Source organism: Lampetra planeri, chromosome 21 (genome assembly GCF_965212315.1).
Source record: "Lampetra planeri chromosome 21, kcLamPlan1.2.h2, whole genome shotgun sequence".
In the NCBI taxonomy this organism is placed as follows: domain Eukaryota; kingdom Metazoa; phylum Chordata; class Hyperoartia; order Petromyzontiformes; family Petromyzontidae; genus Lampetra; species Lampetra planeri.
In genome coordinates, this window is record NC_136127.1 from 2,490,952 (window position 1) to 2,504,068 (window position 13,117).

Below are 13,117 nucleotides of genomic sequence, written 5' to 3' on the forward strand. Positions count from 1 at the left end.
CTAACCTGATAGAGTGCCGTGGTGAGGCCTAGTCCCGTGCAGAGCCCCCGGCCTCGCCTAGATTGCCCAGCCGGCCGAGGTGGCACCTTGGCAGGCTGGGGGCTAGGCCGCTACCCCCCCCCTTCCCCACCCCACCACCCCCCCCCCCCCCCGTCCGCACTACAATAATACTAAATGCTATAATATTAGTATCTACCGACTCTATAGCTGCAACTGCACGCATTGGGGTGGTGGGGGGGAGAAGAGGACATCACACTGTGAAGAATTTACCTGAGCGTTTTGTGTATTTTTTTTGCATTTTTAACGCGAATGAGAAATCCCCCCCCTCCACCGATGACGCGTGTGCGTTGCCAGAGGCAACCCCCGGTCAGCTGTGGCGCTCGCTGAGCAGCGCGAGGAAATAATTAAATAATAATAAATAGCACTACCATTTTAAATTAACTACTTTAAAGTTGACGGATGGGAAAACGGAATAGTGCTGGCTCACCACAGGGCTTACGGCGTGGTACCCGGCTACTTTTTTTTCACGTAAACCCACGGTTTGCGAGCCAAATCCTTCGCAATTGTGCGTCCACACAGACAGACAGATGGATAGACAGACAAAGAATGCCTTTTATAGGTAAGACAAGCAATCATCAGGTACAAATGAAGAAAAAACAAACCTAGTAAACTTAGAAATATAATGCAATACAACACAGCGAGTCGGCTAACATAACAGTCAACACCCCTACCTGGTTGAACACTTACATTAACATCAGCTGACCTGCCCATGCTGCTCACACATGGGCTACGCCCATTTTTAACCTTTGTAAAGAGTTTGCCTTTAGAGGCTATAACCCCCTTTTTCCTGATGACGACCGCTTGTGTTGCAATCGAAACGTCGTGGTTTTTATTATTATAATTTATATCTACGTGACCTTACCGAAAGAACCAAAGAATATGCAATACCTCCATTTGAGAGGTTCACTCTAATGGGGTCAGATCAGAGGTAAAACCTCGAGCTCAGAGATAAAACCTCCAGCTGAGAGGTTCACTCGAGTGGGTTCAGATCAGAGGTAAAACCTCCCGGTGAGAAGTTCACTCTTGGGGGGTCAGATCAGAGGTAATACCTCCAGCTGAGGTTCATTATAGTGGGGTCAGATTAGATGTATAACCTCCAGGTGAGAGGTTTACTGTCAGAATCAGAATATGTATTTATACTTGAGGAATCTGATGAGCTATAAAACTCTTTTCACAAATGTCCAATAAGGGCGAGTCAGAACGTTAGATCAGAGGTAAAATATCTAGGTGAGATGTTCACTATTGTGTGGTCATATTAGAGGTAAAAACTCCATGTAGCAATGCCATTCATGCAGATTGCATCTCACACGCTTAAAATGTGTAACACGCGGTGAGCCAACGCCCGAGCTCTGCGGTCCTCTATGCCAATGGATTGAGTGTTTAACCTCGAGAGATAACCACCCAGAGGACCCCGAAAAAGGTGCGACACTCGATCGCATACAGATGGAACAGATGGAGATTAGTCCACATTGTTTCTGTACCACAATCTCTTAGCGAGCCAGGGTATGGCACCTCAGTGACGCCCACGGGAAGTGGGTTTCATAACATTTGTGATCCACCAACCCTTGCTGCCTCCAGAGTGCTTCATTACTTAATTATATTAAGAGTGAATGTGATGTCTTGATCCACACTCCTATTCCCGTCTCTTCAGAGTGTTGCATCTCTCCATGCCTGTTATCTGTACGTCTCCCCGTTTTTGTTCCATTTCTTTCGTAAAGTGTCCACGCACTCACACATGTTCTGTTACAACCCTTTGGAACTGTGACCAGTGTGAAAAGACGTGCACTTTTCCAGTGATGCAGAACAAAAACATTCCCAAGGGCAAAGTCTAAAAAATAGAAAATACTAGCGGTAAGTACCCAGCATTGCCCAGGCGGAAAAGGCAGACACACACATGGACTTACGCAGACATCGACCCACACACATAGAAACACATGGACTTACACGCACACAGACACATGGACTCACATAGACATTGACTTTAGACACACACATGTAGTTACACGCACAAATCGACTCACACACACACATATCGACTCATACATACATACATAGACTGAACAACAACAGCCATTCGCCACTAAGTGGCGGTGATGTCACCATAACGCTTGTGCCAGGCTATGTGCACCTTGAGGCCACGTGAAGTGTCGAACGCCCACTGGCAGGAGGTCACGGGGCAGACCCAGATGGCACAGGTCGACTGACTGAGAGGAATGGCTGATGCACCACCTGTGCCCCCTACTGTGGCAACTTGCTGTGCTTTAGCCACCCAGCGCTGCGCTCGTTGTTGTGAGCATCGCTCCTCCGCCCTCTGTTGTTGTTGGACGGCTACTGCCTCCAACTGCCCAGTAGCATCCTTCACGAGCCTCCTCCACAGAGGCCGATCTTGACATCGCTGGTACCAGTCATTGGCAAGTCCACTCAGCGCCACATCTTTCTGTATCACATCACTCCATCTCTTCTCTAGCCCGTGCCGCGCCCGTTTAGCCCCCTCGATCCGGCCGAACATAAGCTGTTTCGGCATGCAGTGGCTGGGCATGCGGGCTACATGACCCAGCCTGCCGGAGGAGCTCACCGATGGGACTTTGTCCACATCTTTCAAGGATCTGTGAGCTCCTCACACAATCCAGCCTGGTTAAACCCAAGATGGATCGTAGGCAGGCCATCCTAAATGTTTCTAACCGGTGAAGATGTTCTATTACGGGGGTCCAAGTTTAGCAAGCGTAGAGAAGGGAGGGAATGACCGTGGCTGAGAAGACCTGAAGCTTCGTGCGGAGTGATAGACCAGGTAGCTTCCACACAGCGTTACGCAACCGATGAAAAGATAATGCGGCTCGACTGATTCGGAGTGAGACCTCTGCTGTTAAACCGGAGCTGGTCATTATGACACTGCCAAGGTATGGGAAACTCTCCACTCTCTCCACAACTGACCCATCAGCAATTGGGAGTTGTGGGGGTGGAGTGTCCGATGGTACATAGACTCACACACACATTGACTAACACACACACATCGACTTGCACACAAAGACATCGACGGTATGGTCTATCACTACAGCAGTGCATACCGACTGTGGTGGTACCTGCTTTAACTACAGCAGTGCAAACCGACTGTGGTGGTTCCTGGTATGACTACAGCAGTACCTAGTGACTGTGTAACCTGCTATCACAAAGGCAGTGCATACTGACAGTGGTGGTACCTGGTATCACCAGAGCAGTGCATACTGACTGTGGTGGTACGTAGATGCCGACCAAAACTGAATTTCTGGTTTCGGCCGAAACCGAAGCCGAAACCGAAAGTTTAACTACACTTTTGACCGAGACGGAAACAGAAAGGTATATAACCGAAGTTACTGAACACAAGATTTCTGAAATATGTCATGATGCAATGCTACTTTAATTAAGAATAAATCTAGAACTAATCATTCAGAGCCTGCAGTAAGAGTCGCTAAATATCAAATCTTTAGGTGTTACTTACTTACTTAGTAATTATATCCAAACAAACGAGTGTTGTAGTTAAGAAATACCAGTTTTTCCGCATTCTCGCCCAGCAGGTTGCTGCGCCTTGCTTTGATCAGAATCGAATTTAGCGAAGTAATCCCACACCGCATGTTTCGACATTCTTCACGGTGTAATCTTGATTTGAAGTTTTCGTAACTGCAGGGATCCATACTTTTTGGTTCTTTCGGTAAAGTCACATAGGTATAAAAAATAAAATAAATTTAATCACGACGACACAGTGGCCCACTTCAGCAGTTGTTATCTTGCTGTGGGTGTCCCACCTGATGACGGACGCTTGTGTTGCGCCCGAAACGTCGTGATTTATTTTATTTTTTATACCGACTTGACTTTACTGAAAGAACCAAAGAGTATTCTTCAAAGTGATTAACTACTCCGTTTATTAACTTAAATTTTCTACTTCACTCAGATTCGTAAATTCGTTATCACTAATTCGCTACGGAGCTATTAACTAACTGAATATCAATATTGTCAGACTTCGAATCTAGGTATCAACACACGTGTAGGCTGAAGTGAACGCAACACATAAGCCAAGGCGGGCAGGCGGCTGGGAACAGACAAGAGGCACTTTGTTGTCGTCCCGCCAAAGAGACTCCACCCACGGATGCAGATGCAGGCTGCCGTCTGTTGACATTAGCAGACCATGGTTGCGGCTGTAACCTCGCTCCCAAGCTGCTGCTGCTGACGTGTGTTTGCAGCCTATCGCATAGGATTGCCTAGCCCGATAGGCAGTGATAGACGTAGCACTAGCGTTATATTCTAAAAATAGATCTTCGGTTGACGACCGAAAGTTAATATCAGTTTCGGCCGAAACCGAAACCAGACTGAAAGTTAAAAATTTACTTTCGGCCGAAACCGAAAGTATGCCGAAAGTGGCCATTTGCCAACTTTTGGCGCCGAAACCGAATCCGAATTTCGGTCCTCGTCTAGTGGTACGTACTTTCACTACAGCTGTGCATACTGTGGTGGTACCTGCTATCAGTACAGCAGTGCATACTGACTGTGGTGGTACCTGCTATGATAACAGCAGTGCATACTGTGGTGGTACCTGCTTTAGCTACAGCAGTGCATACTGAATGTGGTGGTATCTGCTATCATTACAGCAGTGCATACTGTGGTGCAACCTGCTCTCAGTACAGCAGTGCATACCGACTGTGGTGGTACGTGCTTTCACTACAGCAGTGCACACGGACTGTGGTGGTACCTGCTTTAACTACAGCAGTGCAAACCGACTGTGGTGGTTTGTGGTATCACTACAGCGGTGCCTAGTGACTGTGGTGTAACCTGCTATCTATCACAAAGGCAGTGCATACTGATAGTGGTGGTAGCTGGTATCACAAGAGCAGTGCATACTGACTGGTGGTACATGCTTTCATTACAGCAGTGCATACTGAATGTGGTGGTACCTGCTATTAATACAGCAGTGCATACTGTTGTGGTACCTGCTATCAGTACAGTGGTGCATACTGACTGGTGGTAGCTGCTGTGATAACAGCAGTGCATACTGTGGTGGTACGTGGTTTAACAACAGCAGTGCATACTGAATGTGCTGGCACCTGGTATGATTACAGCAGTGCATACAGTGGTGGTAGCTGCTTTAGCTACTGCAGTGCATACGGACTTTGGTACCTGCTTTCACTACAGCAGTGCATAGTGACTGTGGTGGTACCTGCTAGCACTACAGTAGTACATGCTGACTGTATAGCAGTATATATGGAATCTATAGCACAAATTATTAAGCAGACAGAGTGCCGTGGTGAGGCCTAGTCCTGTGCAGAGTCCCCGGGCTTGCCTAGATTTCCCAGCCCGCCGAGGTGTGACCTTCGCAGGCTGGGGGCTGGGCCGGTCCCCCCGGCCACGCGACAATAATGGGATGTGAGCGCTATAATAATGATATGTAGGTGCTCGCATTGGGGTATCATTGGGGTGGAGTGGGGAGAAGAAGACATCGCACAGTGAAGAATATACGTGTTTGGTGTGTTTTTGCTGCATGTGTAAGGCGAATGAAAATTTGTGGCGATCGTGTGTGCATTGCTAGGGGCAACCCATGTGAGCAGTGCAAAGTGTAATGAGATAAATGCTTATAAGACTAATTTGTGTGACTTACGTCTTATATAAATGCATATAATACAAAAGTGTGCGACTTACCTTGGGCGATGGCGCGTGTGAATTGTTGGGGGTTACCTCGTGGGCGCTGTGCGCAAGTGCAGCTGGCTGCGTTGTGACCCAGCGCACGACGAAGGTAAATAAATAAATAAAGTATTAACTAACTAAATATTTTAATAAAAATCTCCAAAAAAACGCTAAATTAACTAATTTAAAGGTGACGGACGTGAAAAAGGAATAGGTTTCCCACCGTGGGGCTTTGGGGCGTGCTGGCTGCCAAATTTTTTTGGTAGTAAAGCCCACCGTTCGAGAGCCAAATCCCTCGCAAGTGCGTCATTTACGCCACCACATTGCACAAAGAGACCACTGAGGTCTTTTGGGCTCCCATCTGTCGACACCCGGGACACGGACGCGCAGAAACCAATCGCTGGGGTCCGACAGCCACCACGCTCCAGCGCGTTGGGAACAAGACCATGGAGGGGGTCGACAAAAAATGTGTACACCTGGGCTTCACGCTGCCGTGCTCCTCCAGTTGATGCGACGCCGAGATCTGTACCTTCACAGGAATCCCGTGAAATGGATGCCCCTTTGAGCCCTTCCTGCTGAAATAAATAAAAAATCTGAAACGTTAAGGATCAGCTTGGCCTCCTCCCTCTTCGCCTCTCTCTCAACAACGTCTGGTGACTCTGGGGACTCGGCTTCAAAAACTAAGCTACGCATCTACAAGGCTTGCGTCTTCCTGCCAGTCTTGCTCTGTTGCTCAGAGAGCCGTACACCACTCTCGTCGGACACCAAGCATCTAGAGGCTTTGCACGTGCGCCGTTAATGGTGCATCCTTGGGATCAGGTGATCTGATATCATCGCGGACGTCACCGTGACATCCCACCGCACTGGTCTCCCCAACATATAGGACATCGCCCAACACCGCCGTCTGGTCCCGTTTGGGCATGTAGCTCATCTTCAACCGGATATTCGAGCTGCAACTTTCCCTGCCGTTGAGCGTCCAAATCGGATGTGGAACAAAAACCCAACCGTACGTGGGGGCTTGTCGCTCAACGGGCCGATGCCCACACTCAACCTGTCGACCACGCTTATCCAGGAGGCCTGGCTTAGAGACGATGGATCATAATACCTGGAGCAACATTCGAAACCGCCCATTGGTGGCTTAGCGACTACCACTGTCACACAACGCTCACGAAATCCGCAACCACGGAGATGCGTAAATTAAGCTGATCCTGGACGAAATTCACGGTTGCGAGGAGGCAACGCTATCTCGTATAGTTGGGACAGATGATATTTATCCACATTTGCTGCACCGCCTTTTCCTGGCGAGCCAGGGTATGGTGCCTTCTCGCTGCCCATGCGAAGGGAGTTTGGCAACGTTTGTTCGTGCGATCCACCAACCGCTCGCTGCCTCCACAGTTGCTGTATTTCAAGGCCACGTGTGTGGCTACCAACGCCTTGCCGAACGGTTAAAAAAAATGTATTTCTTTAAATTTCCATAGATTCTCTAATTAGTCTTGACCAGTAGTAGCTAGTTTTACACAGAACTTCAACATTATCAAAATCAATTGAGTGCCGTTGTTGGCACGCGTGTTCTGCTACTGTTGACAGTTGTATTTTGGAGTATTTAATATTTCTCTGATGTTCTTTTAGTCTCCTGCTGATCATTAGTCCTGTTTGCCCAACATAACATTTGCCACAAGTCCAGTTAATCCTGTACACACCTTCTGTTTATAGCTTCGGTAGTACATCTTTTGTACCAGATATGAATTTCTGTATTTTATGTACCGTGCCAAATCTGATTCGGATGTTTTGTTTTGGAGAATCTATCGAAATTGAAAGAAATACAAAAATGTTTTACCGTTCGGATAGCTATCGACTTAGTGCTGCATGGAAGCGAATCATCAAATAAAACATTGTTTAAATGCATGCCTATACAGGGCACCATACTTCAATAGGGATTACCGTTTATACGGCTATTTTAATACTCACAATGGACAGGAAGGACAAGATCAAAGGGCTCGCATAATACGCATGCATCATGTACGTTGACTCATTAATCCCCCCCCCCCCACTTTGCGCAAGAGCGCAGAAGCGTGGTCACCACATCTACGCCTCTATATAAGGAATGTAAAAGGTGGACTCCACAAATCTGGCTGTCACCTGATGAAGCTAGTTGTAATTACACAAACTAGTTCCCGTCGCAAGGCAGCGATGGCGTCAAAGCAAACATGGAGACGTTATCAGGGAATACATTCCCTATTGTATTGGCGAGGTTGCAACGAAACAACTTTGAACGAAGCGACGTTAAGCGAAGACTCCAAGTACCTTCCAATGTTTATTTGAGCACGGAGGTGCTAAAGTGTTAATATTCAAAACAATTCCTTAAATACATTAATACGATAGTGAACACAAATAATTGTGGATTTAAAATGTAATCGACTACTTTATTGTGGTCGATTACTCAGGCATCTTAAGCATTGTGGGCAGCTTCCACATCCTGCTGCTCGAAGGCGGGAAACCCTCCGCAAGCCACGCCCAGCGTGACGTGGATGATAATACCAGTGATGTCATTAAGTTCAGCCCACCACCTCACGGAAACAGAGGTGAGTTTTTTTTCTTTCCCCCAATTGTTGTCATGTCATCCGATTCGTCGAGTAACCAAACCGGCAGTCGGCAGGGTTACTCGATTCCGTGGAATAACTGTAGTTGTAATCCATAACCGGATGTGGAAGGGCCTATGCGTACAATCCACAATTAAATAAATACGTACATTTCCTCCTTTTTCAAACAGTTCTCTGGGCTTGCCTTTCAAAATTGTGTCTTGCTTCCTTCCCTCGTTGCCCCCTTCTCGTCCCCTTCCCCCCCTCCATTCTTCCCACCGGCAGAGAGAACATGCCGAGCCATTTCAAGTTCAAGGAGTACTGCCCGCTGGTGTTCCGCAACCTCCGTGAGAGGTTCGACATCGACGACCAAGATTTCCAGGTGAGAGTTTTGCTTTGCCTGCGGGCGATCCGCCCGCCCGCCTGGCTGCTCGCTGCCCTCGCCTGCCCATCTCAGCCTAAACTCCTTGCTGCTGCCCCCCCGCCACCCCCGCCACCCCCGCCCCCCTGCTTCCTTGGTCATACTTCCCTTCACCCGGCGGACACACGGGCGTTCGCGTGCACGCTCGCCACTCCGTCTTTAAAAAAAAAGTGTCACCGCCAAATAGTGTTTATCTGCGTGAATTCCCACAAAGGCTCCGTAGCCTGGCCTGTCTTGTTTCAGCATCAAATGCTTTGATAGCACTGGTTAGGGAAAACAAATATAAAAAAAGATTCCACCCTATTTATTTTAGTTATCACAAAAAACTTTCACGGGCTGCATATTTTACCTGAAATTAGCTCGACTGGAGTCGGTGACGGTGAAAGGAGGGTTTGTAGCTAGACCTTGTTAATTGCTCTATCGGCTGTATACATTATTATTAGTTTACCTTTTAGGTTTGTTATAGCATTGATATGCATGTAGCGATAGTTGGTGTGCATTTAAAAACACACGTAACTGCTGCATGATATCCATTTTTTTTCGATACTTGTGCTGATCTCGACTAGCGTGACCCCCGGCCACAACGGCGCTATCACTATTTGTGTACTCCATCGACACCGGTGACGATTATCTGAACCGGTCCTGGGCCTCCCATAGGTCGAGTCAGCCTCAGATGAGTACCTCGTGCGGTGTGTAGTAAACATCGCCACTCGGGAGACAAAGGCGGCCGGGCGTGGTGCTGGCCACCCATCCCCTAGTGTGTGGTGCCAGCCTTCATAGGTGCTGCTCGCTAACAGCACTTGCTCCAACGGTTTGTTAAGGCGACACGGGGGATGTTTGTTATTGTCCATGAAGGCCGCCATTGGACGCTTCACACTCTTAATCACCGCAGTGTTTTTTCACCGACGCGTTGGTGACAAACGGCGCTCCCTCGTTATTTGTGACGAGGGATACTTTCCGGAGATGCTCGTGAATGGAAGATTTTGCGGATAATTATATTTGCTTCAAAAAAACACGTACATAGATATTAAATACAATTATCTCATCACTTTATCTCTCATTACTTTGTCTCATCACTTTATCTCTCATCACTTTATCTCTCATCACTTTATCTCTCAACACTTTATCTCTCTCATCACTTTATCTCTCATCACTTTATCTCTCGTCACTTTCTCTGTTGATGCAGTAGCCATGTAGAGTTCCAGATGCGATTCGCGGATAGCCGAAATCCCGGATAGTAAGTTATGAAATTTGGAGGGAATAGCCTACAGTGTTGGTAGTTATCACTGCAAGCTAAAGATCAACATTAAGCTACATAGGGGAGTACAGAGCATGTTTCCTGCTACTCTTCGGCTCATCAGTAAGTGTTCTTAGTTAGTCTTTATTGCACTTTATTATTATTATTGTCACAGAAATTTAGCAATTTTGCTGTGACGGTTTCACCTGAAGACGGAAGCTTGTGTTGCCTCTGAAACGTCGTGATTTAATTTATTTGTTTTCTTTTAACCTACGTGACTTTACCGAAAAAATCAAAGAGTATGAAGCCAGCAACCCAAATGATAGCTCACCGAAATGGCTCATCATGTGGAAAATTATAGCAACCCAATACTCTAAATGTGGAGGGAAAAACCGGAGGACCTGGAGGAAATGATGCAACCATGAGGAGAACATGGAGACTCCAAATATACAGGCGTCGGGGTCGGGTCAGGATCGAACCCACAACCTCCTGTATACCAGGCGAGGTAGTTAACATCTTACCTCTGTGGTGCCCCATTTGTCTGGCTCAGGTCACGTGTTCAAATCAAATGGACTCTGCGTGGTGGTGCATGTCTTTACCCCAGCTACTAAGAAAGTTTGGTTTTGTGGATCGTGCAAATGTGAGAATCCTTAATTTCCCAATTCTGGTAAGGTCCTAAGTCTGGGACCTTGTGACACCCATATGCCTGTATATGAGGTGCCTGTGAAGCGCAGTTTTCGCCAGTAGGTTTCAGACCCGCACCTCTGATTGGCACGTTTGGCTACATATAGTGCGAAAGAAGTCAACATACACACGTACGTATGCGCATCATGTGAAAGTTCCCTGTGCCCTGTGGGTTGTCACCAGGCTGTTCTGTTACCCCAATGGTAAATTACCCAAAAAGGAATTTGCGGATATGAAGCCAGCAATCCAAGTTCAATTCCCAGCCAAGGCTAACAACATTGGCTTGTGATTATCTGATCCAGATCAGGGGCATGCCCCTTCACTGACCCACACCCCACATTGACCGGCACGGTGAAGTATGATCAGACAAGGCCTATGACTACCGTGGTATGGGACGGCCTTTGTCCAACAATAGGTTTATAAAGGGCCGAACATTGCTACTCTTAATTGTTATAGGTGTATAGAATGTGGATGGCTGGATAATACACAGACCGAGATAAATAATTAAAGCCTAGGGGTTTTGGCTCTGCATCATTATCATTATTATTGCTGAGCAGTATCGTTTAAATTCTTTCAGGCTCAGTAAGGCTTCCCCTGAGTAAACATTTAATTTCACGGGATTAAATATTTTCAAACTCTGACTGCCTTCGACTTGGGCCTAAGCCTGGCTTAATGGCGTCTGTTGAACAGAACAGCAGTGGAGCCTTTATTAGTATGCATTCAGGCTATAGTGTAATGCTTTTTTAAATATGGCAGAAATTCCTTGGTACGTGAAAATTGTTACATTGCAACAAACACATGTTAATAAAGAACAAAATATCTATGTCATATGTAACAATAAATAAGCAGACAGTGCGTCTCCTTCGCGTAAAAAATATATTTCTTCCACAACCCATCAGCCACACGGCCTTCTAGATGTCAATAATTCCAATTAGTGGGAGACGGATTGTCCGCTTGTCTGCTTGTCTATTGAGACAGATTGTCTGCTTGTCTATTTGTGTTATTTATCTTCTCCACAATTACTTTATAATGATTTTCATTTCGTATAATATATCGGGGCGGGGGTGGGTTGCAATATTTAGAAGTCTCGTCTTGGGAAAATGTGCTTTCAAAGCTCCCCATTGTTCCTGTGCAACGGTAATTGTGAGTGTGCCATTTCACTTGATTTGCGTGGAGGTGAAAGTTATGCATCTGATGTTACTGCACGCTACGTGCGTATAATCAATAGGCGACGAATGGAAACACAATTAAGTCAATGACACATTTCAAGTGTTGAGGTCAGAGTGCTGTAAAGATTTTTCAATACGTGCCATGCTGCTTATACGGCACGTATCGAAACGCAGATGTTTACTTGAGAGGATTTGTGCAGTTTGGTAGCCATTTTCAGTCGTGATGGTAGCGGGTCCATCGACGCAAAAATGATGCTCATGCTTTAGTTAAGAAATATTTGTTTTCTTGTTGCGAGCGTTTTTTATCTTTGACTTGCAAGCCTCGCATTTTTTTGTCGTGCCGATGTCGCGCATGTCTAGAAAGCCTACCAATGAGAACAGGATATAGATATATTTAAACTGTAAATCAACATTGCTTCAGCGATCACTGAAAAGCTGCCACCCTTGGCCCACTACGGAAGGTGGACAACTGCTCCCAACGTGAACTCTGCTCATCTTCAGAGCAGCAGCAACATTTGACTCAGCCATCGAACAAAGACTATGGTCACTGCATCGCACACTTTCGGATGCGCAACTGTGGTTGGCTACGTGCGGTGCAAAATAAGTTTAGTGTACACACATACGAAGTGCAACTTCGCTCGTTAAAGTAACGGTTTTTCCATGACCACGTAATGCCTCCGCAAAGTGCCGACGGTACATTTTTGATCATGCGCTCGACGGATTTCCCGCTTTGCCGGCTGCGACGCATTGCTGCTTGCCGGGCGTGGGAGGCCTTGGAACCTCTGGGGATCATGTCGTGGGGCTGCCGCTGTATTTCCCACAAACCGGCCCTCACTATTTAATTTTAGCAGGTAAGGCCCACTCAGCTGTATAGGTACTTTTTCAGAATCGACCTGGCTATCACAAATGATAGCTCAATGAAGTGGTTTATCACTTGGAAATTGATAGCATGTGGATTCTAAATGTGGAAGGCAAAACCAGAGGACCCGGAGGAAAATCAACGGGACCTCGGGGAGAGAGAGAGACACACAAACTCCAAACATACAGCTGGCGTCGGAATCGAACCCACGACCTCCTGCATACCAGGCCAGGTAGTGCACATCTCGACTTGAGAAAGTAGTGGCGCAAGAGCAGTGAGCATGTCCTTGTGAGCGGCAGCGGGGGGAGGTCGTCACTCGTTTGGGCAAATATACACATGGGGTCGGGACATCGCAGGCATCGAACCCAGTACAGCAGTGCTCGATCGTAATGAGAGTCGCAATGATTTTCCTACTCAAGGAGCATTGGAGGTGTTGTTTCATTTCCTATTTTGCCACCC

The 13,117-nt window shown here is 46.9% G+C and overlaps 1 protein-coding gene across 4 annotated transcripts in view; it reads left to right on the top strand.

The window, feature by feature from the left end:
- Positions 1 to 13,117, top strand: part of LOC144724519 (phosphatidylinositol 5-phosphate 4-kinase type-2 alpha-like) — a 213,179-nt gene that overhangs the window by 85,710 nt on the left and 114,352 nt on the right. For all 4 annotated transcript variants that reach the window (XM_078603728.1, XM_078603729.1, XM_078603732.1 and 1 more), the window contains one exon: positions 8,574 to 8,670. In XM_078603728.1, the coding sequence (XP_078459854.1) occupies positions 8,574 to 8,670 (97 nt within the window). The remainder of the gene's footprint in view (positions 1 to 8,573; positions 8,671 to 13,117) is intronic.